At 55.6% G+C, this 21,918-nt stretch overlaps 1 protein-coding gene across 4 annotated transcripts in view; it reads left to right on the forward strand.

Moving 5' to 3' along the window:
* Positions 1-21,667, forward strand: part of Ndrg4 (NDRG family member 4) — a 39,682-nt gene extending 18,015 nt beyond the window's left edge. The window contains exons 2-17 of one of the 4 annotated variants that reach the window (XM_010617181.2): positions 1,698-1,792; positions 6,055-6,099; positions 13,540-13,645; positions 13,762-13,882; positions 13,974-14,036; positions 14,204-14,264; positions 15,183-15,269; positions 15,340-15,396; positions 15,632-15,735; positions 16,543-16,599; positions 16,677-16,728; positions 17,380-17,427; positions 17,549-17,584; positions 17,703-17,754; positions 19,061-19,099; positions 19,817-21,667. In XM_010617181.2, coding sequence (XP_010615483.1) covers positions 1,698-1,792; positions 6,055-6,099; positions 13,540-13,645; positions 13,762-13,882; positions 13,974-14,036; positions 14,204-14,264; positions 15,183-15,269; positions 15,340-15,396; positions 15,632-15,735; positions 16,543-16,599; positions 16,677-16,728; positions 17,380-17,427; positions 17,549-17,584; positions 17,703-17,754; positions 19,061-19,099; positions 19,817-19,971 — 1,178 coding nt within the window. In that variant the 3' untranslated portion in view covers positions 19,972-21,667. Of the gene's footprint in view, positions 1-1,697; positions 1,793-6,054; positions 6,100-10,393; positions 10,562-13,539; positions 13,646-13,761; positions 13,883-13,973; positions 14,037-14,203; positions 14,265-15,182; positions 15,270-15,339; positions 15,397-15,631; positions 15,736-16,542; positions 16,600-16,676; positions 16,729-17,379; positions 17,428-17,548; positions 17,585-17,702; positions 17,755-19,060; positions 19,100-19,816 lie in introns of those variants that run through there. The other 3 variants (XM_010617182.2, XM_010617184.3, XM_010617185.3) reach the window with 3 other exon arrangements.
* The last annotated feature ends 251 nt before the right edge of the window (positions 21,668-21,918 follow it).

The raw sequence follows: 21,918 nt of genomic DNA on the forward strand, positions 1-21,918 counted from the left end.
AACCTTTTTTTTTTTTTTTTTTTTTTGGTACTGGGGATTGAATCCAGGTTCTTTGCACTGAGCTACAATCCCCATCCCTTTATTATTTCTTATTTTGAGACAATGTCTTGTTGCTAAATTTTTTTCCAGTCTGGGTTTAAACTTGCAATCATCCTGCCTCTGCCTCCCAGAGTGCTGAGATCACAGGCATTGGCCACCATGCCCTGCTATACTGTATCATTTAAAAATTTATTTTCCTGATTTCAGACTGTATACCCCAGTTTGCAGTCCTTCACCCAACGATTATACCTGTGAGCTCTTTGAGATACAGCCTACCGGATTTTTTCTGTGGAACCATTCCTATTTCTCATGCTTGAGATAATACTGCGCATTCCTTTTTGATTTATTATGCCACAGGCATTTCCCTATGTTATTAAGTAATCTTTTATAGCCGGGTGTGGTGGCGCACGCCTATAATCTCAGCACTCGGGAGGCTGAGGCAGGAGGATCACTGTGAGTTCGAGACCAGCCTGGGCTACACAGTGAGTACCAGAGCAGCCTGAACTACATACATAGTGAGACCCTGTCTCAAAAAAAAAAAAAACAAAAAAAAAACGAAAAACAAACAAACAAAAAAGTAATCTTTTATAAATTATGTACCTGGTGACCTGTGGACAAATACGCAGCTGTGTCTAGTTTCTCTCTATTGTAAATGGCATCATAGTTGGCATTTCTGAGCTACACCATGCTCTGCCCTCTCCGATTTATTTCCTTAGGAAATTTTTCCCTTCCCTGGGAAGTCTTGAGAGTATGAGCAAAACTATCTTGAAAGGTATATGAAGGCTGGGATTTAGCCCAGTGGTTCCACTGTCTGCCTCACAAGTGCAGGACCCTAGTTTGATCCCCAGTAGGGAAAGAAAAAGTATGGGTGTACCACCCACACGCATTGTAAGCCAGTGCCTGTTGTTGTGCACCTTAGTTGGCACTGTGAGCTTCGCCAGTTCCATTCACCAAAAAGACAGGCTTCTTTTAACTTGCATTTCTTTGACTTCTAGAGAGCATGTATATTTTTCCACATATTTATTAGTCATCATGTTCTTGGCTCATTTCCCTCTTGGTGCATTCTGACTGCTGCCACCCTGCAGTCCAAGTGCTGGGAGAACTGTTGGTCCTGGGCCCTATCTGTGCCCTGCCTTTCCCTGCTGTCTCATCCAGGGTCCGGTTCTTCCTGAGGGTTAGAAGCCCGGTGGTCTCCCAGAGTCGCCCAGCCTCTGGGCCTGGGACCTACCATCTGGCAGCTGTGGGCTGAGAGGTCGCCTGTGACCCCTCCCTGCAGGAGCCCTCCTTAGATATCACTCTGCCTGCCACCCTGACAGCCCCACCCTCCTGGGCTGTCCTGGCCCCAGGAGCACCCTCAGTTCTCCTCCTCCCGGCCTCTCTGTCCTCCAGAATGGCGTTGTCACCTCCCGGGCCTCTAGCCACCCACTCACCCTTCCGCTTCTCGGTGAAGCAGGCTTTTGCTTAAGACGGTTTTAGAGATCATTATGTGTTGTTTTTCTCTTTGTTTTCCTAATGTGTTCAGACTTTTAAGAGTAATCTTTCTAAGCCAATCTTGAAGTATCAGTGTGGTCCCCTGGGACCTCTGACCCTGCCTCTGATGTCCTCCTCCACCCGGGAGATTCAGAGCAAGGCCCAACCTCGCCCTCCCTCCTTCCCAGGGCTCCTACTGCACGACATGACCATGGCTGGTCTACAGGAGTTGCGATTTCCCGAGGAGAAGCCTCTGCTCCGGGGCCAGGATGTCACTGAGCTGGTGAGTAGCCCCTTAGCAGTAGTCCTGGGGCTAAGTGCACCACCTTGTGGTGAAGAGGGGAACTGCAGCCTTCCCTGAGGCCTTGATGGTCATGAGTGGACCCTGAAAGGGGAAAAGCCATCCTGAGCACCCTTGTCCTTGCTTTGAGAGAGTTCCGGGGACAACCTGGATGCCCAGGTGACCAACACCCAGATAACTTCCCTGTGTCTTTGGCTGTCTTTGAGGCTAGAGCTCAGCAGGAGAGAGCCTCATTTGGTTGATGAGGAAACAGGCATGGACGAGGGAAGTCACTTGGCCAAGGCCACACAGCTAGAGCAGACTGAGGCCCCACGCAGTCCCTGGCTCTGGGCAGCCCCAACCCCGAAGGAGGCACTCTGAGACGCTGCATCCAGCAAAAGGAGCTATACCATCCGTGTTGCAGGCCCCTCTGTCTTTACACAAATTTTGAGGTCCACGGGCCCAGTGTCCATGTTGGTCGGGAACCAAATGCTAGATTCCAGTATCTGTTCTACCCTCCACCTTGTTAGGTCGCCCCGTCTACCTTTCCATCCCACCCTCCCTGCACCGTCCTACCAATGACTCTAACACAAACCACTGCCCAAGAAGCCAGGGGTGACCTGCTCCTAGTTTGGGGGAGTTCGTCGAGCTGGGGTTCCCACTGATTATGCCTCCCAGGCCTCCGTCACTTTGCAGATGGGGAAGCCAGAACACGCCCAGTCCCTCAAATCTGCATCCCTGTTTTCTGCCCTGCCCTTGCTCCCCCTGCCCCCTGCCACAGGAGGTGACCAAGAACACCTGAACAGCAACCAGGGGACCAGGCAGCAACTAGGGCTCCAGGGGTCGGACCACATGAAGGGTCCCTGGAAAAGGGTACAGACCTATGTCAGAGCCTTGTGTTAACTTCTGGGGCCCCGGTGACTTGAGGGCAGCACTTGGGATAGCAGGGGAGACACACACTTAGCAGGCCCTTTGTTCCGAGCTCGCTCACTCCTGTCTCAGACCCCAGACCCTGTCATTGCTTCCTGGGAAGCTTGTAAGGGCTTCCTTGATGGTCCCCTCGCTTCTGCCCTTACAGGCCTTTAAAGTACATCATGTCACTTCTCCGCTCCTCAGCGGCCCCAGTCGTGCTCAGTCCAACCTCTGTCCTTCCTAGGGCCCAGGATATATTCTGCACCACCCTGCCCCATCCCTGCTCTCTCTCCCAGCTCCCTCCTTTCCAGCCTCCTTGAACTTGTTCATCGCCTTCTCAGCTCCTTCTGCCTGGGAGGTGTAGCCCTGGAGTTTGTAGGGCTCACTGCCTCTGCTCGGATGCCCCTCCTCAGAGGCCTTTGTGGCTCAGTGTGTCTGGCCCGGACACCCCTCCACACTCACTCAGAGACCCTGCAGCATTCTTTTCTGTCTGGTACCCAGGTCTCTGCAGCACCCAGCACAGCTTCTTGTACATAGTTAGTGCTCAGCAAAGACACGTGCTAGAGGGAGCCACAGATTATGGTACAGCTTGGAGGGAAGAAGTTTCTCAGAACCTTCTGAAAAGTCTGTCTTGCCCACACCAGCCTGTCTTTCAAAGCCTATGAGCAGAGACCTTTTGTGGACCTCTGCATCCCATCACAGGCGCTGAAGAGGGCAGGTAGAGAGCAGGTGTCACTGTGGCTCAGCGTCTGTGATCCTGACCAGTGCCTGGGCACAGTGCAGATTGCTGAGCACATCTTGGCCCCGAGACACCTGTGTCTTCCGTGCTTCACCCCCCACACACACAGGCTCTGAGAGGAGACCCTGCTCGTCGGTGATCTCAGTCGTCCTCCCTCCTCAGCCTGGCACGGCTACCCTTCTGCAGCAGTTGGTCTTTCATCCTGCTTGCCGCCAACACACAGTTTGCCGCTGCGATGTTCCCGCTTCTTCATGAGTACCTGGTTTCTGTCTCAGTGGAGGCCTCTCCTTTCTTGAGGCAGCACAAGCCCCAGGCTGAGACCTCACCACATCTGCTGTTTCCTAAGTGTGCAGTAAAGCCCTGTCTTCAAGCCCAAAGCATCCTCCCTGCCCCGCCAGCTTTCCGGGGTCCACATGTTTCACCTTTGCCTGCAGGGCTGTTCTGCTTCTCAGGTCGCCTGTGGCAGCATGGGAAAGTGCCCGCCCTTTTTATTTTTTGTCTCCTGCGAAGACTCAGAGCCCAGCAAGGATGGAACAGTTGGCCCTCTGTATTGAGTTCCACCTCTGTGGTTTCAGGCAACCATAGGTTGAAAATACTAGAAAACAGGATTGCACCTGTACTGAACGTATGTAGATTTTCCCCTTGCAGTTAGTTAACCCCTAAGTAATGTTAACAGCCATTCATACGGTATCTGTCTTGTGTTAGGTAGTATAAGCCATCTAAGACGAATTAAAAGTATACAGGAGGCTGTGCACAGTTTCTGTGCAAAATGACACCATTTTATAGAAGGGACTGGAGCTTCTGTGGGATTCAGTACCTGCAGAGTGTGCCGGACCCGGGACCCTCGGAGACCCGAGGACAGCCCCACTTCCACCCAGCTCCTGCTGCCTCCGCCTCTGTGCACTGGCTTGCCTTGCAGACTCCATTGCCTGCTGGCCCAGGGCTCCGCGGGTGGCTGGCCACCCCTTCTCCTGTGCCCCCCACGTCACCCCTGGGCCTCCTGCCCTCGCAGTGCGATCCTCTCTCTCCAATTTCCTCCAAGCTTGCTTTCACCGCAGTCCTGAGGGCTCCAAATGGGTTCATGTCCTTGGCTTTTAGGTCCTATCCCTCCCACGTTCCCCATCTCCTGGGGCCCCCAGCACTGAGAGTGCACTGCAAACCCTGCTATTATCTGCCTCCTCCTTTTTGTCAGATTTTTGTTTTTAACAAAACTGCCTCCTCCCTCCTTCTCAGAGATAATTGCCTTACTAAGGTCTTAAGGATAAGAACCTCCCACACCCACTTCCCCAGCCTCTGTCGCACAGGGATTAGGGTGAGCAGATGCATCCATGCCAGCCCTGTCCCCTTTCCCCGGCCCTGTTCTCTTCTGTGGAGGCTTCAGGAATGGCTGCCCTCTCTCTCCCAGGAAGCCTCCCCCAGGCCTTGGTTGAACCACCAGGGGAGGCTGGGCTCCACGTTACCAGGCATCTAATCCCTGACTGTCTGTCCTCTTTGGGTGTGACAGCTCCTGGTGCCCTCTGACCTTCACCTGCCAGAATGTAGGCAGCTTGATGTTAACATATTTTAAGGAGCAACATCAGAATCACTGGTTGCACCCTGAACCCAGGGCTGTTTTCCTTTCTGTTGCACAGTGGCAGCCCAACCCTTCTCTTGCTGCGCTCCAGCAGCAGCCTGCTCTTGATTTGATGGGTATTTATTCTCTAGGAGAGTCCGTGGCATGCATCTAGGTTAGGATCACAAAGGACAGAATCATAGCTAATGCCACATGCAGGGGCTGCATGGCCCGCCCGACTAGAGCAGAGAGGCTTCTAGATAGGCATGGTAGACAGCAAGGCAGACCCAAAGCACATTCTGCCTTTTATGGTCTGGTCTCCTGGTAGATTTCCTCCTCCTGGCCCCAAAGCAGCCTGAGTCTGACCTGGGTCAGGTGCCTGGTCATTCAAATGAGGAGAAGCCGAGTCACACCCCAGAGCCAGGCCCTGCTTCGGGGAGCCTGAGGGCTGCTTGGGTCCACCTGTGCAGCCTGGAAAGCCAGGTGCATTCTGAATCACACCCTCCATCCTGCAGACTGGAGTCCAGTGGCAGGACAGCCACTAATCACAGATGTACACTGCTCAGTGTCACACGTATCCAGGTGACTTGAGAGCTCAAAGTGGGCAGTGCCCTGGTTTCTGGCAGTGCCTACGTGTGCAAGTTAGAAAAGCTCCTTGTGGCTGTAGGCCAAGCACCCTCAGCTTGTCCATCCCAGTCGGGTGCGACAGGCACGTCCTCCTCTCCCCTCCTTCTTTGCCTTTGCCCTTGTGTCCAGATGGTCAGACCTTGAGAAGTATCTGTGAGCACAGGAGAACAAAGAGACCAAGAATCCAGATTTAAGATCAGAGATTCTACCACTTTGTAGCCCAGGGACTCAGCCTGAGCCTCACCCTTCCCACCCATAGAAGCAATATCTTTGCATCTGCTTAGCACTGTGTAGCCTAATATCTGGCACTTGGTAAACCCTTGACTTAACATTAACGAAGTCTAGGGATCAGAAAGCTGTCTGCTCTGGGCTGATCTCCGTGGGACGCCCAGGCCAGTGAGGACCTCACTTGTTCCTCTGTTTGCCTTCTCTTAGGAGAATCCTGACACCTTCCTCTCGGCTGTGGACACGGACTGGAAGGTAAGTCTGGGCTCAGCCCCCTGAGGTGTGGGACCCACAGTTGGGCAGCCCCTGAATGGGGAAGCCAGGAAGAGACAAGAGGCCTGGGGAAGGAGGGAAGGAGGATGGAGAAGGGAGTGAGGGATGCTGTCAACGGAATTAGCATTTTCCTCCAATGAAAGGTAGGTTGGCTCCAAAATAGCTCCTGTTTCCATGGCAGCAGTTGCCAGGACAACCATGTCCTCTTTACTTTGATGCCAGATTCTCCGTGAAAACTGTACTTGCGCTTTGTTTTTATTCCTGCACTGGCTCACTCGCCCAGCCATTTCTCCTTTCTCACTCCCCCAGTGACCGTTTATTTCCAGGTGCTAGAAAACGTCTAACACCAGATACCAGAGGAGTCTTGGGGGGGTTCCCCAAACTCCACTAGCCTCCCAGACCTGCTGAACAGCTCAGATCCTTCCTCCTGAAAGATGGAAGTAGCCCCCAGACTGCTGCCCTTGTCACCAGTGACCTTGATTTGGGTCATTCTCCACGCCCCATGACAACGCCAGCCTTATGGTCTGGACGGTTGCCGAGGTGATGACACAGGAGGTGGGGGCCACCTGTTAGTGCTGACTCGGCAAGCAGCTCACCAGCAAGGATGAGGCCAGGACATGCGCGTGGTCCTTTGGTCACGCATCTTGAAGATCAGGCCTCGTGCATTGGTCTCTGGTCACGTGCTCTTCAAGGACACAAGGGAAGGATGCAGGGCAGACAAAATGCAAATGCTCAGATCCCACAGGAATGCCTTGTCCAAACGGGCTCTGAGCTGGAAGGGAGGGATGGGATTTGGTGGGGGACCAGGAGGAAGGTGGGAGGGATGTGGCTGGGCAATGAGCCTGCTGGTAGGAAATCAGCAGGATCCAGGCAACTCTTCTTTTCCTCTGTGCTCGGGATGAGGTTGGGAATGTGGAATTAAATGGGCCCTAAAGAGGGGACTGATGACATTAAACCCTGGAGCAGCCAGCCCCTATCCTGTCACTCTGGTCCCACGAGTGGAAGGCCCACGCCTCTGACGCTCACCTTGCTATGGGGAGCAGTGGAGGGGAGTCTTTGGGTCCCAGTGGAGGCCTCGCCCTGCAGATGCTGACTGCTTCTGTGCTGCCTCCTGTCAGCTGAGCCCTCTGAGCAGCAGGCGGGCACTTCCCAAGGCAGCTGCCCTGACAGGTGGGACCCTCATCTTCAAGGCCCTTTCCACGTTGAGGGGAAGTGTTTGTTAAGACTCCTTCCAGGCCAGGTGAGGTGGCCACACCTGTAATCCCAGCTGCTCAGGCAGAAACAAGAGGCTTGCAGGTTCAAGCCCAGCTGCTGCAGCACTTTAGCAAGACCCTGTCTCAAATAAAGGGGCAGGGGTGTTGCGGGGTAGCTCAGTGGGGAGCATTCACCTAGCATGCAAGAGGCCCTGGGTGACAATCCTGCAAAAAAGGAAAGCTTATTCTACATAGAGACAGGTGTGGGGTTTTGTTTGTTTGTTTGTTTGTATTTTTGTTTTTATTCAAAAGAAACAGCCCCAAAGATGGCTATTATCTGGGCCATAGCCTGGCAGGGATTGTATCCCACTTCAGAATGGCAGGTGGGGTTGCTGTCGCTGGCCTCAGTGGGTGCTGCCAGGAGGAGAGGTAACAAGGCTGAGAAACACCAGGTCCAGACAGGCCTGAGTCTAGGCTGTGGTCCTGCCACTTCCTGGCCATGTGACTGTAGCACAGGACAGTCTTATTTGGCCACCTCATTTGTTCAGTGAGACATTCGTGGGTGTATGTGGGGCACAGTATTCGGACACCAGTGACTGTAACGAGAGTCGGGCTGCTTGAGTGTGGCTCCTTGTTCTGTGTTTCTTAGCCGTGTAACGTGGAGCAGGCTACCAAACTTCTTTGTGTTTCATCTGCCTTCTCTGAGAAGTATCAAGAGGGTAAAAGAAGCTGGGTGTGGAGGCACATGTCTATACTCTCCGCACTGGAGAGGCTGTGGCAGGAGGGTTATGAGTTCAAGGTCAGCCTGGACTACATAGGAAGACTCTGCCTCAAAAAACCAAATTGAATTTGGGTGCAGTGTAATCTGAGCACCGAGGGAGGCTAAGGCAGGAGGATTGCCATTCACCTAGGCGATTTAACACGACCCTGTCTCAAAATAAAAAATAAAAGTGTCTAGGGAAGTGTGGAGATCCTGGTATCAATTCCCATTACTACAAAAACAAACATTGTACCAAAACAGAATAAAATGAGGTAACATAAAATGCTTGAGTAGAGCCTGGCTTGTGGGAGCCAATCTAATGTAAGCTGCTCCTCGTAATGTGACTCCAGGCCTGGAGTGCTGGGGGAAGAAATGCCAGGGTTACTAGCTGGGTGGGGAAATTACCTAACCTCTCCTCCTCTTCTTTTCTCATGGGCTTATGAGGACTGTGTATGTTTTCCTTAAAAATACCTGTGTGCTGGGCACTGCTGTTTCTCCCGTTCATAGAGGTGGAGACTCAGAAAGGTTGATTGTCTTGCCCAAGGTCACCCAGCTAAGAAGTGGTAGAGCTGTGGGGGCACCAGTATTCATCTGGGAGAAGCTCAGTCAGCTGTGTTTGGCCACCACCTCCAGGAAAGGGGCCAGCAGTCTGGGGAGACCTGTAGGTTGTCCTGTCTCCTGTTTTGAGACTGGGGAGAGCTAGGGTCAGGGCTGAGTGATTGATGCAGTTTTTCTCATTCCCATAGCAACTCAGCAAGGAAAGCACAGTTCCTATTTTATAGCAGGGGAGCCAAAGGCACAGAGGTTACAGATGTTGCCCAGGGACCCACCTGGGGGTCAGGCACGAGTTGGACACAGGTCTGTGGATTTGCAGCCAGTGAGCTGAGCAGAAATGGGGGCAGGGCTGCAGCTTGGGGTGGGGAAGGGCGGGTCAGCATCTCACCTGGGTCCAAAGGTGAGGACAGGCCGGCAAGGTGTACAGGCACTGGCTGGGGACAGTAGCAGGACCTCTGCTCCTTGGAGAAGTGCATGAGTGAAGGCAGAGCAGAGCTGCACCTGTGTGTCTGCCTCCATGGTCCACGCTCCTTCCTGTTCATGGAAGCGTAGCCAGGATGGGGAGATCTGGAGATGCCCCATTCTATACTCCTCGGGGGATAGGGCCCAGCATGCTGCTCAAGGACCCGGAGTGGGGACTCAGAGATGGAGTGTGGAAGGTGGTCGGTGCCCCAGGTAAAGGATGTGGCCAGCGGTAGTACCTGCAGCAGGTGCTTGCCAGGTCAGTGGCACCCAGGTTGCCTTTCCCAAGGGCAGCCAGCCTATGTGCAGCTTCGGTTGGGATGAGCGGAGTGTCCTTTAATGACAAGACAGAATCAGGGCACAGGTGCCTTGCATCCACCCTGCTGCCTGGCGCTCTTGTTCCCTCAGCCTGGGGCTCCCTCTGCTCACCTTCCTGGCCTATTTCGTCTCCTCCTTTGTTACCTGTGACTCCAGTCTCTTTGTTCTGCCTGCATAGCTTGGGCTAGCTCGACACCCAGACCTTTGATTCTCTGGGGGGCAGGACATGGAGCCTCAGGTGGCTTGGACATGCTGCTCCACAGAGACCCAGGAGGCAAGCCCCATGCCGGAGGGTGGTACGCAGGAGGCAGGCATATCATCTAGGCACAGGCTGCCCCTGTCCTTCCTTCTCTTTTGGGGGCCTCCCAGGTTCCATAGAGTAGGGATGGGGAGGGCCGAGCTGATGTCCCCAGGTCCCTCGGCCACACACCCTGCTTTTGACATCTCGGAAAGCCCTGGGTGACACACGTGCAGGGTGGGAGGCAGGTGGGAGAGGAGCCAGGACCCTGAAGCAGAGGCACCCTTGGAAGCAGGCACTGCCCCAGCTTTCCTCAAGGATAAGTGACCTGAGTCTTCCTGTGAGGGAGCTGGGCTTGGGGTCCTGGTCCCCAGCATGCTCAGCTTGGACATCTCTTTGCTCTTTGTGCAGGTGATGAATCTAGGACTCTGCCTGCCTGTGTGTCCCACTCTGTCCTGATTGGGCATGCACGTCAGTGAGAGGCCCTTGTGTGTGCATGGCCACAGCTCCTGTCCACCTCCCCCACCCCCCACCCCCGTGTCCCTGTGCAGCTGCAGCTGTCAGAGGTGCATAGGGGCTGGGACCCTCCAGGATGATGTGTTGCTGGGGAGTGGGGAGGAGGTGGCTGGGTGATGAGGAGCTCAGAAGCCAATCAGAGCCAGGTTTGTCTCCCAGCAGCCAATCTGGGAGCGGGGGCTCTGGGTGAGCAAGCGGCTGTTCAGAAATGCTGCAGGAAGGAGGGGCTGCCTGGCTGCCAGGAGTGTATAAATGCTCAGGAGCTGAGCTCCTTCCCAGAGCTGACGGTCTCCGGGTTGAGCTGCCTCCTCCCTCTGGAACCGAGTGACTCAGGCCTTTGTTTGCCCTTCCTGGTCTGTGCGAGTCCCCTCCTTCGGCAAGATGCCGGAGTGCTGGGATGGGGTGAGTGAGGGCCCTGGGGGCAGCCATGTGGGCCGGGAGGATGGGGCATCTTTGTGACCTGTGGGAAGGACGGGGCATCGCTCTCCCATGGCGCCTCACTTGCAGTCATTGAGGCAAGGCCACAGGGCTCCAGCCCCCTAGTAACCTAGTCCACCCATGTGGCTGAAGGCAGATGCTAGTCCATCCTGAGGGAGGGGTGCATTCTGTGGAAATGGACTCCTCTCTGCCTGTGTGCCTGTGTGCGTGCCCTGCTGACAGCGACGAGCCTCTGCCTGCCATGTGCCTGCCAGCATCTGCCTGGGTGCTGGGACCACCTCAGCCCATTGGGCTGGTCCTCCGTGAGCCTTGGGCTGTGTCTGCAACGTGTCCTGGGGGCTGCGCCTGCCAGGTCTGTGGTCTCGTCCCCATAGGCTTGGTGTTTGGCTGACAGCTGTAGATTGCCATTGGCAGCCTCCTGTGGAGGGAGACTGGGGCGGCTGGACCAGGACTGGAAGGGGACAGATTTGTGTCCCCAGCCTCTTCCTTCCGTACGAGTTGCTTGCATGTCCCCAGGCTGTTTGGGTGCTGCAGGAATGGAGGTCTGGACCTTCAGGCAGGGGTCCCTGCAGGGAAAGGGATAAGAAGGGTCACTGTGTCTCCTGTACCCCTGGGAAACAGCAGGTACCAAGCCCTAAATGGTTCTCCAGGAAGGAGAGGCAAGGGCAAACCTCCCTGCCCCCACGCTCCTGTCTGGCCCTGCCCTGCTGGGTTCCCAGGCTGTGGGGTCGTCTTGCATTGAGGCCATGACGTTAGCCCATATCCATCCATGCAGACCCTGTCTCCTGAATTATTAATGCAGCAAACAAAAAGAATCTCCTTGTGCACCAGTTCTGGTTCCTTGCCCCACCCCCCATCCCAGGCCCTCAAGGTCACTGGCGAGGGGTTAGGAGCTGAGAGGGGACATCAGAGCCCCCTCCCTGGCTGCCGCACTGCATCCCTTGTGTGTGCCCACTGGGAGGCAGGCTGGGCTCTGACGTCACCAGGAGCCAATGGAAGCTCTCCGCTCTGGGAGTTGGAGGCTTGAGGTGCCCCAGGGTGAGGTCCTGGGGTGCCCCGCACCTTGGGCAGTGTAGTACTCAGGAGAATGGAATGCTCTGCTGTTGTCAGGCTGAGCTGGGTCTGAGCTGCCTGCTGAGGATGGGAGCAGGACAGGAAGTGGTTAGCAGGGTTATAGGCCAAGGTCACTAGGCCCGTGGACTAACTAAAGCCCTCACCTGCCATGGCTGCCCAGACCCAGCTCTGTTGCTGACGGCAGCCTCCTGCAGGTAGAAATTTGGGCAGCTGGACCATGGCTAGGAGAGGACAAATGGGGTCTTCTCAGCAGGAGGGCAGATGCCCCTTCATCACACCTGCTGGAGGGTTGGAGGTCTGAGCTTAGAAGGCACCCTGGGACCTGACTTCTCTTTCCCAGTGCAAGAGCTGACTCACCTGAGAACTGCCCTCTGGTGTGGAAAACCCACTATGGTGCCTCTGGGCCGACCCTCCAGGCCTGAGAGAGCGGGAGTGGCTCGGAATGGGGTGGCAGGCACACAGCAGAGGTGGGCCTCTCTGGGTGGGGGTGCCCACTCAGAGGTCTGTGGGGTGGAAAGGTGTCCCCCTCAGAAAATACAGCCCGAGTACTGAGCCCTGTCCCTGAGAAGTCCAAGCCCACCTGGCAAGTTCCCTACCCCACCTGCTCTGGGCTTGACCTCAGAGAAGTCACTTCTCCTTGTTTGGCCTCAGTTTCCTCCCGTATGGTTTGAGTTCATGCAAGGAGTAAATGAAAGGACACATGAAAAGAGCCCACTCAGTGGCCTATAGGCAAGAAATGTGTCTTAAGCTGATGGGTCCTCAGGGACGGCAGGCCTGGGGCCACCTGGAGGACCCCAGGCATCAGACCCCCCAGCAGATTGTGTCCTGGGGTTGGTACCACCACCTTATCTCTCCGTACTGGAGGTAAAATTCAGGACAGCAGTACTCTGAGACCAGACCCAAGAAAGCCAGTCCCTGAGAAGCTGTCCCTCCCATCCATATCTTCCTGTCTGAAAGTGGGGACTGGGGTCCTCCCTCGGAGAACATGTGGGAACCTGGTGCACAGTCTCCTCTCGGGCTTCTTCCTTCCTGTCCCTGACCCCAGTGCCACCTCCAACTCTAGAGCTCCCCCTGTGGTCCCACGGCTCCCCATAGTGCAGGGTGGGCCATTTACTCAGCTCTACTGACCCTCTTGAGTTTCCTCGTTGAGTGCTTACAGAGGCACCAGCCAGCGGCAGGGCGTCTCCTCACGGCTCAGGGCTCTCTACCAGGGCTGATGCTGCAGCTGTCACCAAATCCCCATGAGGTGGGTCCTGGCGAAGAGGCCGAGGTACAGAGAGTCACATAGGAAGGGGCAGAGCCAGGGCTGCCTAAACAAACAGTGACCCTGAGCAGCAAAACAAAGGGCATAAACTTGGTAGGACCCCTGAACTGGCCCTGCAGAAGGCTTGGTGGTGGTGAGGTGATCCAGCTCCACCCTTTCTGGAGGCCTTCGGGATGCTTGGGTCACAGGAAGGGCCTTGAGGTAGAAGGAAGAGCCTGAGTGACTGCTGGGGTGGGAACCCGGGAGGGATGTGGGGCAGGGGCAGGGCTCGGTCAGCATGGGGTGCTGGTGAGAAAGCCAGGCAGAGCTGCTGAATCTGTTGCCCTTCAGCGTCAGGGAACCCTTGAGGTCTCTGCATGGGGACGAGCCTGGGGCCTCCCTGGACCTTGGGCCTGGGCCCTGGCAGCACAGTGGCTGGTTTGCAGAGGGACCCGGACTTTCTACAGAGTTCACGTTGTCCCTGTGCTGGAGGCCCCTGAGAAAGGTTCTCCATCTGGCCTGTCTGCTCTGGGGGCTGCTGGGTGGTCTCTGCCCCACCGCCTGGTACCCCAGAAGAGCCAGGAGTGGAAGCTGCCAAGAGTCCAGTGCTGTCTGTATCCTCCAGGAACATGACATTGAGACGCCTTATGGGCTTCTGCACGTGGTGATCCGGGGCTCCCCCAAGGGCAACCGCCCGGCCATCCTCACCTACCATGACGTGGGCCTCAACCGTAAGTGCAGCCTGCTCCCACTTGCGCTCCCTCCTCCACCAGAGTGCTGTCCAGCCCTCCCCCTTTCCTCCCCTCCTCCGCGCGCGGCTGGCTGAGACTGAGACGTGTGTCTGCAGACAAGCTGTGCTTCAACACCTTCTTCAACTTCGAGGACATGCAGGAGATCACCAAGCACTTCGTGGTGTGCCATGTGGACGCTCCCGGACAGCAGGTGGGGGCGTCACAGTTTCCTCAGGGGTAGGTACCCATGGACCCCCTTCCCAGCCTCTCGCCAGCTCCATCCGTATCCCAGGCTGCACAGCACCCTGACCTCCTGCTCTGCCTGCAGGTACCAGTTCCCCTCCATGGAGCAGCTGGCTGCCATGCTCCCCAGTGTGGTACAGCACTTTGGGTGAGTCCCCTCCGGCCCCTGCCCCTGTGCTAGGGACCAAGAGGTGCCCGCTACCACTGCAGATCCATCAGCCGAGGCTGTGGGCGGTGGGAGGGGCCTGCTGGGGATGGGTTCTGTGGGAAATGGCTCCGTGGCCCTAGGGACCAGCCGTTTTCTATCCACACCAGGTTCAAATACGTTATTGGCATTGGAGTGGGAGCCGGAGCCTATGTGCTGGCCAAGTTTGCAGTGAGTCTCCCACCCCTTCCCCAAGCCCCAGCACAATCCCAGGGGTCCCTGCAGCACTAGGACTTTCTCTGCTCCTTCTTCTACCTTCCCTACCCTTCCACCCCACCCCACACCCCACATCCTTTCCACTTATTAGAAGTTTTTTTCTCCTTTTTCCCTTCAAGGGAATTAACTTGAAAACCAGGCAGGCATGGTTGTGCATACCTGTAATCCCAGAGCTCGGGGAGGCTGAAGAATGAGGATTGAAAAATATGAACCCAGCCCGGGCAGTTTATCGATATAGATCCTGTCTCAAAATTTAAAAATGACTGAAGCCAGGGATTTAGCTCAGTGGCACCATGCCTATCTTACAAGCGCAAGGTCCTGAGTTTGATCCCCAGTCCCAAATAAATAACTAACTGGGAATATAGCTCAGTATCAGGGCCCTAGGTGCAGTCCCTAGTGCTTGAAAAAAAAAAGTCAAGATGCTTTCATTTTCTGTAAAAGCAGAGAAAACATGTTTAAGGTTCAGTATGTTTAATACTCACTTTTGCAAAGACACTTTCAAAACTAAATCAGAAGGTGCTGGGGAGGATGTAGCTCGGTGGTAAAGTAATTGCTTAGTACGTGTGCCCAACCCTGGGTTCCATCCCTAGCACTGCAGAAATATAAATTGCGTATTAAAATGGAAGAGAGCAGTGTTAGAGTCATCGGTTCTAAATAAGTCAGAGAGAGCTTAGGGGTTCAGGCTGGAAGGATCAGCAGGGTGCCTGGCCCCAGTTGGCCCATCTGTGGCTTCTCAGGGCCTTGCAGAACTGCTCCTTCACCTCTGACCTTCCCTTGGAGACAGGCAGGGCACAGCTTCATGGCCCCCTTTCTAGGTGGGCAGAAGGCAGCTCCCTGCCCCCATCCCTCCCTCCATCTCCCCTCTCCCTGCAGCTCATCTTCCCTGACCTGGTGGAAGGGCTGGTGCTTATGAACATCGACCCCAATGGCAAAGGCTGGATTGACTGGGCTGCCACCAAGGTGAGCTTGGAGTGCCTGGGGCAGGGGGTGCTGCGAGGGGCGGTGCTCACGCTGGCCTCCCCTGGTACAGCTCTCCGGCCTGACCAGCACTTTGCCAGACACGGTGCTCTCCCACCTCTTCAGCCAGGTGAGGGGCAGCGGGACTTCTGGAGAGCTGGGCCTCACCTGCTGCCCACCCCAGCCTGGAGGAGGAGTCCGGGGTGGTTTGGCCTTGCCTCTCCTCATCCGTGAGGCCCCACCTTCCCAGCCCTCCCCCTACTGTCCTGCTGGGAGTGGGGTGAAGGCTGCTCTGGAGGTGATACCTGCCCGACCCCCGGATTCTCTGTGTGCTTCCCCCCACACCTCACCACACCTGGGCCCAGGAGGAGCTGGTGAACAACACAGAGCTGGTGCAGAGCTACAGGCAGCAGATCGGGAACGTGGTGAACCAGGCCAACCTGCAGCTCTTCTGGAACATGTATAACAGGTGTGCGCGGGGTTTGTAAAGGAGCAGGTATGGAGCCCGGGAGAGGTCACAGCCACCTGGGGGCAGCGGGTAGCACAGCTTTGGACCCTCGCCTTGGGCTTTCCTAGTTCTCCTCCAGCTTGCTGGGTGCACTGCAGGATTTTAGTGACACCCCGACCCCAGCAATGTGGAGCAGTGGTGCTGACCTCTGTGAAATGGGAGGAGGTCTGTGGGGTTGTGGTTTTCCTTTGTTGTTGTACTGGGTATTGAATCCAGGACCTTTGCACTGAGCTATATTCTCGGTGTTTTTTAAAAAAATCTTTATTTTGAGAAGGGGGGTCTCCTTAAGTTGCCCAGGTTGGACTTGAACATGTGAACCTCCTGAGAGGTTGTGGTTTTCTAGGTGCACTTTGGGATCCTTTGTGGGGTTTTGGGGGGTGGGCCTGTCTGCCTTTCCTTTCTTTTGCAAATACTAATTAAGCACCTTCAGGAAAAACAGTAGAGCATGAGAGACCCAGGTGTAAACTCTTGCTCTGTGGACAGCAGTGAGGGCTTAGGCCCCGCCCTATCCCGCAGCCAGGCCAGCAGCAAATTCCCGTGATAGAAAGGGTGGAGCACAGTGCTCTCCGGTATGGAGTGCAAACGGAGAGCCCACCCGCAGGAGCCAGGGGTCTGGAAAGGATCCTGAGTGAGGAAAGCCCTGACAGCCGCTGTTCCTGCAGAGCAGGCCCACGCTGACCTGCCTGCTGACCACTGGGCCCTGGTGGGCTCGGGAACCCCCCCCATCCAGTCCTGAGATGTCCACCTTTGCCTTTGCTCCCCCTGTAGCCGAAGAGACCTGGACATTAACCGGCCTGGGACAGTGCCCAATGCCAAGACGCTCCGGTGAGTGACCACGGCCCTCCAGGGACCCTGCCTCTGTCCCTCGCCCAGGCCAAACAGCCCTCTCCCTCTGTCTGCAGCTGCCCTGTGATGCTGGTGGTCGGGGATAACGCACCTGCTGAGGATGGGGTGGTGAGTGTGTGATGGGCATGGACACTGTGGGATCCTGGCCAGCAAGGCCAGCTCTTGTTGCAGCTCAAGGTGGCCTTAGGGATGAGCACTGGATGGTGGGCTTCCCATCCATTTCCCCGCCATCTGCCATCCTGCGGGAGACAGAAGGAGCTGGGGCCACTGCCTGCTGTGTCCCCTCCTTCCCCACTAGTACAGCCCTCACCTGAGTCTCTACACACTACTGGCCCAGAGCCTAAGATCAGATCTCTTTCCTCTAAGATTCAGCTCACATGAAATGGATTCATTCTTCTGGCAGCAGGCATCCTGGGGGTGGATGTCCCTCAGCACCAGGAGTGCGAGGAAAATACTGTACCTTCCAGAGACAGGCAGAACCAGGGGTTGTGGTATTGACCACACCCTCTCACCTTGCTGTCTGGCCCACACAGCTTCTGGGCTTTTGCAGACCCATCTGTGAGTGGAGTCCCAGGATTTCAGGCCCCTCAGGGGCTGCTAACTGACTTCCAGAGCCTTGCAGCTCCCTGAAAGGAAGAAGCAGGGAGGGCAGCCTCCTCTCAGCCCTAGGCCAGCACTGCCCCCTTCTCTGCTCTGGGCATAGACATGGCCTTAGCACTGGGGGCAAGAGTATTGCTGAAACTGGCTCCTTGTTCCCAGGTTGAATGCAACTCCAAACTGGACCCAACCAGCACAACCTTCCTGAAGGTGAGCTTGGCCGCAGGGAGGGGCCCTCGCCCGACCAGACAAGGAGCACACAGTGCGTCTGGCTGACAGAGCCTGCCCAGGTGGGGGGACCTGCTCACTCACCTCATTCTCTCCTTTGTAGATGGCAGATTCTGGGGGGCTCCCTCAGGTCACACAGGTAAGACTCAGCCCTCCTGCCAGAGGTAGTGAGCTAAGGGGTGGGGTGAGGGAGCCCTTCCCTCCCAATGGTCCTGGGCTGCCTAATTAGAACACATGCCTGTCCTACCCTCCTGCAGCCCGGGAAGCTGACTGAGGCCTTCAAATACTTCCTGCAAGGCATGGGCTACAGTGAGTACTCCCTACCTGCCCTGCCTTGGAAACTGGTGGGTGGGCTCCAGGGCTGGCAGAGCTGGCACAGTGTCCAGTGCTAAGGACCTGTGGGTGAATGAGCACTGTGTTACCCGGGCCCCCTCACCCAACCCACCAGTGTGTCCCAGGCCAGGCCTGGCTCTCCCATGCCCATGTGGAGGCCTTGGCACTGTTCTGTGGGCAGGGCTGGGCCTATTGGGAGGAATCTTCTCTCAGCTCCAGGAGTCCAGGGCCTGGGCTAGGACCTTCCAGAGAAGCCTGTTTAAGGAAAGCCACCTGCTCTGCAGGGACTAGCAGCCCAGCTGGGCCCAGGGACCCTGAGAGACTCTTTGTCTCAGGTGGTGGGTGACACCTAGGGCATCATAGATGTAGGCTGGAAGTGTGGGGACCAGAAAAAGCAAGTGAGACCATATGGTGTTAGGAGAGCCAGCCATAGGCAGCAGAACCTAAGGGAGGTAATCCTGAAACCCTGAGGACACAGGCCCTGGGGTGGGACCTGCTCCCTGTCCTCCATCACTCTCCAAGTTCCCCCTTGGGTAGGGATGATGAGACCCCAGACTCTGCCTTCTGGCCCCCCAACTCATAGCTCCAGTGGCTCCTATATAGCCCCTTCCATGGCCCCTGGTCCCTTCCCAACACACTGCTGTTTCTCTGGCTCCTCTGCTGCTGGTAAGCAAACTTCCTCTCCCTGAATTTGTTTTTCCCTTCAGTCTCCTCAGGAAGAAGGTATGGGGAGGTAGGGAGCTTGGCAGGAAAGGAGCTCCTCCAGCCCAGAGGCCTGATTTCCTCTGCACCAGGTGTAGGGTAGAGAGGCGCAGGCTGACCAAGCCCTGCACTCACAAGAATCTGTGAACATTTGTGAAACGATGGATGAGCAACACTTGTCGGGTGCTGGGGTACATTCTCAGGGCCCTGGGGGAGATGCAGCAGGCAGCCCTGGAGTTAGGAGAGATTCTGAGTTGGGGAGAGTGAGGCCTCACAGAATCCTGAGGACCCAAGAGGCCCAAGAAGGCCTGCTGACATGACCTGGGTTGCAGATGGCAGGTAAGATGAGAGCCCCCATCCCGCTGACAGGGCTCCCTTGCTCACAGTGAGTTTAGTCCCTGCGGAGGGTCATCATGTGGGTAGGTAGGCGTGGACTCCCAAGGTTTGGCCCTACCTGGCCCTCTCTCTGCTTGTCCACTCAACTCTGGCTGATCTCAATGTCCATGCTTCACCCGGCCACGATCTTCACTGTGTTCTGTGTCTCCCCTTCCTGCCCCTCTGGCTCTGTCTTCTCTCTCAGTTGCGTACTTGAAGGACCGAAGGCTGAGTGGAGGAGCAGGTAGCCCGAGACTCCTCTCCCAATGCATGGTTGCCTCTTCCAGCTCTGCCCTGCTCCTTCTCTGTGCAGTGCTGCAGCCAGGCCGCATCTTGCTGTGGTTTGGAAACTTCTTGTGTCCTGCTCGACTCAAAAGCCCACAAGATTCCTGCTCTTCTGCAAATGCTGGGGACTTGGTCCTGCTGAGTGGCTTGAGATTGGATCTTAGAGATTGGGTCTTGCTCCGAGGTGGTTAGGGCCTGAGGAGCTCCTGGAGCTGTGGGAGTTAGAAGCACTAGCTCCTCAGAAGCAGAGCCTGCTGGCCTTGTGAGCAATCAGGCCTGGCCCTGGCCTGGCCAAACCAGTGGACAGGCTAGTTCAGGAGAGTAGAGTTTGCATGGTATAGCTCACCTGCAAAATTCTGAAAGGGCTGAAATGAGATGGAGGGCAGCTTGGGGTCATGACACCGTATCCTTCACAAGAGTGATGCTGCTTCCCCATCCTCTTGCGGGAGGCCATGCTGGGAATAACACATCCCCATGCCAGTTCGGGCTGCCTGGCCAACACTGGCCCTGCATGCCTCAGGCTTGCTGGAGCCAGTGCAGTGCCCTGGCTTGTGCTGGGCCTTGTGTTTCTGGAAGATTGGTCTCGCTGGCCGCTTTGCTTGCCTTATCCTTTGCCCACCTGCCAGTGCCAGGTCCTGCGTGCCAGTCCTCAGACCCATTCCCTTTTTGCCAACAGTGCCCTCGGCCAGCATGACCCGTCTGGCACGCTCCCGCACTGCGTCCCTCACCAGTGCCAGCTCCGTGGATGGAGGCCGCCCGCAGCCCTGCACCCACTCGGAGAGCAGCGAGGGGCTGGGCCAGGTCAACCACACCATGGAGGTGTCCTGCTGAAGCCCTTGGTCCTGCCCAAGATGCTCACCTGCCCTCCTGCCCACATCAAGGTCCCACTGCCATCCCTGCGCCAGCTCATTTTCCCTTTATTTTTGTGAGGGTGAACAGGAGGAAATGGGGTCACTTCTCTTTTGTTTAAAAAAATAAGGAATCACCTTGGGTGCTGTAGCAGAACAGTCTTCAGATGTTTTGAGGGGCTCCTGCACCCCATCTTCCTCAGTGTTGACTTGGCTGTCTTGGCCCCTCTTGTCTGGCCCCATGGCCCAGGCACAGTCAGGGCCACATTGGGCAGGGCAAGAGGGGTGGCTAAGGAAAGAGTTGGGAGCCCTTCCTCCTTCCTGGGCCAGGATCACCCCGTTTAAAGCCCTTAGCAGGAAGGGGGAAGACAGATGGCATCTTGAGATGATTGTTGGTGGGTTCCAGCCCTGATGCAGGAACTTGGAGATAGCGGGAGCACCAGAAGACCCTAAACCTTCAGCCCCCCAAGCACACAAGGCTCTGCTTTGTAGCACAGGTACAGCCACCTGGACTGTAGCCACAGGGGAAGCTGTCATCCCGGTGCTCTCTGGGCTGGCTGGTGCTGTGGTACTAGGCAGGTGGGGGCTGAAGATAGAACCACACATCTGGCCACCTCTTGGCCCTGACCCATTCTGAGCCAAGGTCTCCGTGAGGCAGAAGTCACCTGGACCTCTCTTCCTAGTGACTTGGCTGGGGGCAGAGGGAAAGGGTAGGGTTGCTCCTGGATGACATGCATACCTCTGAGAACTGTAGGGTGACTGCTGTGGAATCAGCAGGGAGCCAGAGTCAGGGTAGCTGAGAACTCTTGTAGACCTAGTTGCCTCAGTTCCAAAGGGTGTCCATTCAGCAGCAGAATCACTGAGGGATGTCAGTTTCCCAGGAGGGACCAGCCCGGGACAGCAGCCAGGTTGCTAGAGGGGATGTGGCTGGGGCTTGCTGAGTCCTGGGGTGGGGGCTGAAGGTTCTTGAACAGGGCCACGTAGAGAAGGCTTCACACATCCTAGTCCCTCCTGCCACCTAAGCCCAGGACTGTGCCATTTATTTCTTTCTACCTGGTAGCCCAGAAACCTGAGCCAGCTGTCTTAGACCCTGAATCAACTATCACAAATCCCCAGAAGGCAGGAAGAGAGCACTGAAAAAACTGAAGGGCTGTAGAAGTGGGGACGGTGTGGGGGTGTTCTGAGGCTGAGGGGACACCTAGATCCATATATGCCAGCACACGTCTCCCCCTTCCATGATGTTAAGCCTTTACCAGATGGAGGGCCTGGCGGGGTGTAGTCTGCCCCGGTTCTGCTCGCCCACGTGCTTCCTTTGAATATTGAATGTGACTTTAAAGCTGGTGGAATTAATCCCTCTTACTGTAGATAGCACTGCGAGTACTTTTCCTTTTTTTGCTGTGTTCTTTCAAATGAGATATATAAATATCTATACATTATATATATATATATATATGTATATGTATATTGGGTCTTCCTGCGTGTGGTTTTCCATTGGAAGTTGTCTCTTCTTTGGTCAAGGTGAACTTTAAATGGAGTTTGTTATTTTCTTCTCTGTACAAAGCCTACTTTTGTGTGTTCTGGTGGCTGATGTCATGAGATTTTAAAATGATAAAATGTAAAACAAAAACACTTGTCATTGTAGAAAGTTAACTACGCTGAAAAACTAATAAAGAAACTAAGAAGAATGCGACTGTGGTGGTGCCCTCTGGGAGGGGCAGACTGTTGAGGACTGCCTTGTGTGTCAGAGGGGCTGGGGGTGCAGGTGGACATGTCTGCGTTTCTGGTGCTTGTCACACCTTGGTTTACCAATCCTGACGTCGCTTCTACAGACTAGATGTGTTTCACAGCTGAGAAAATCGAGCTTTGGGACATAGAGGATTTGCACCAAGAAGAGATGAGTTCACCTAAGGACGTTGTTGGGCTCTAAACT

The sequence above is a fragment of the Fukomys damarensis genome, unplaced genomic scaffold (assembly GCF_012274545.1).
Source record: "Fukomys damarensis isolate Sample0158 unplaced genomic scaffold, DMR_v1.0_HiC HiC_scaffold_32, whole genome shotgun sequence".
NCBI lineage: Eukaryota > Metazoa > Chordata > Mammalia > Rodentia > Bathyergidae > Fukomys > Fukomys damarensis.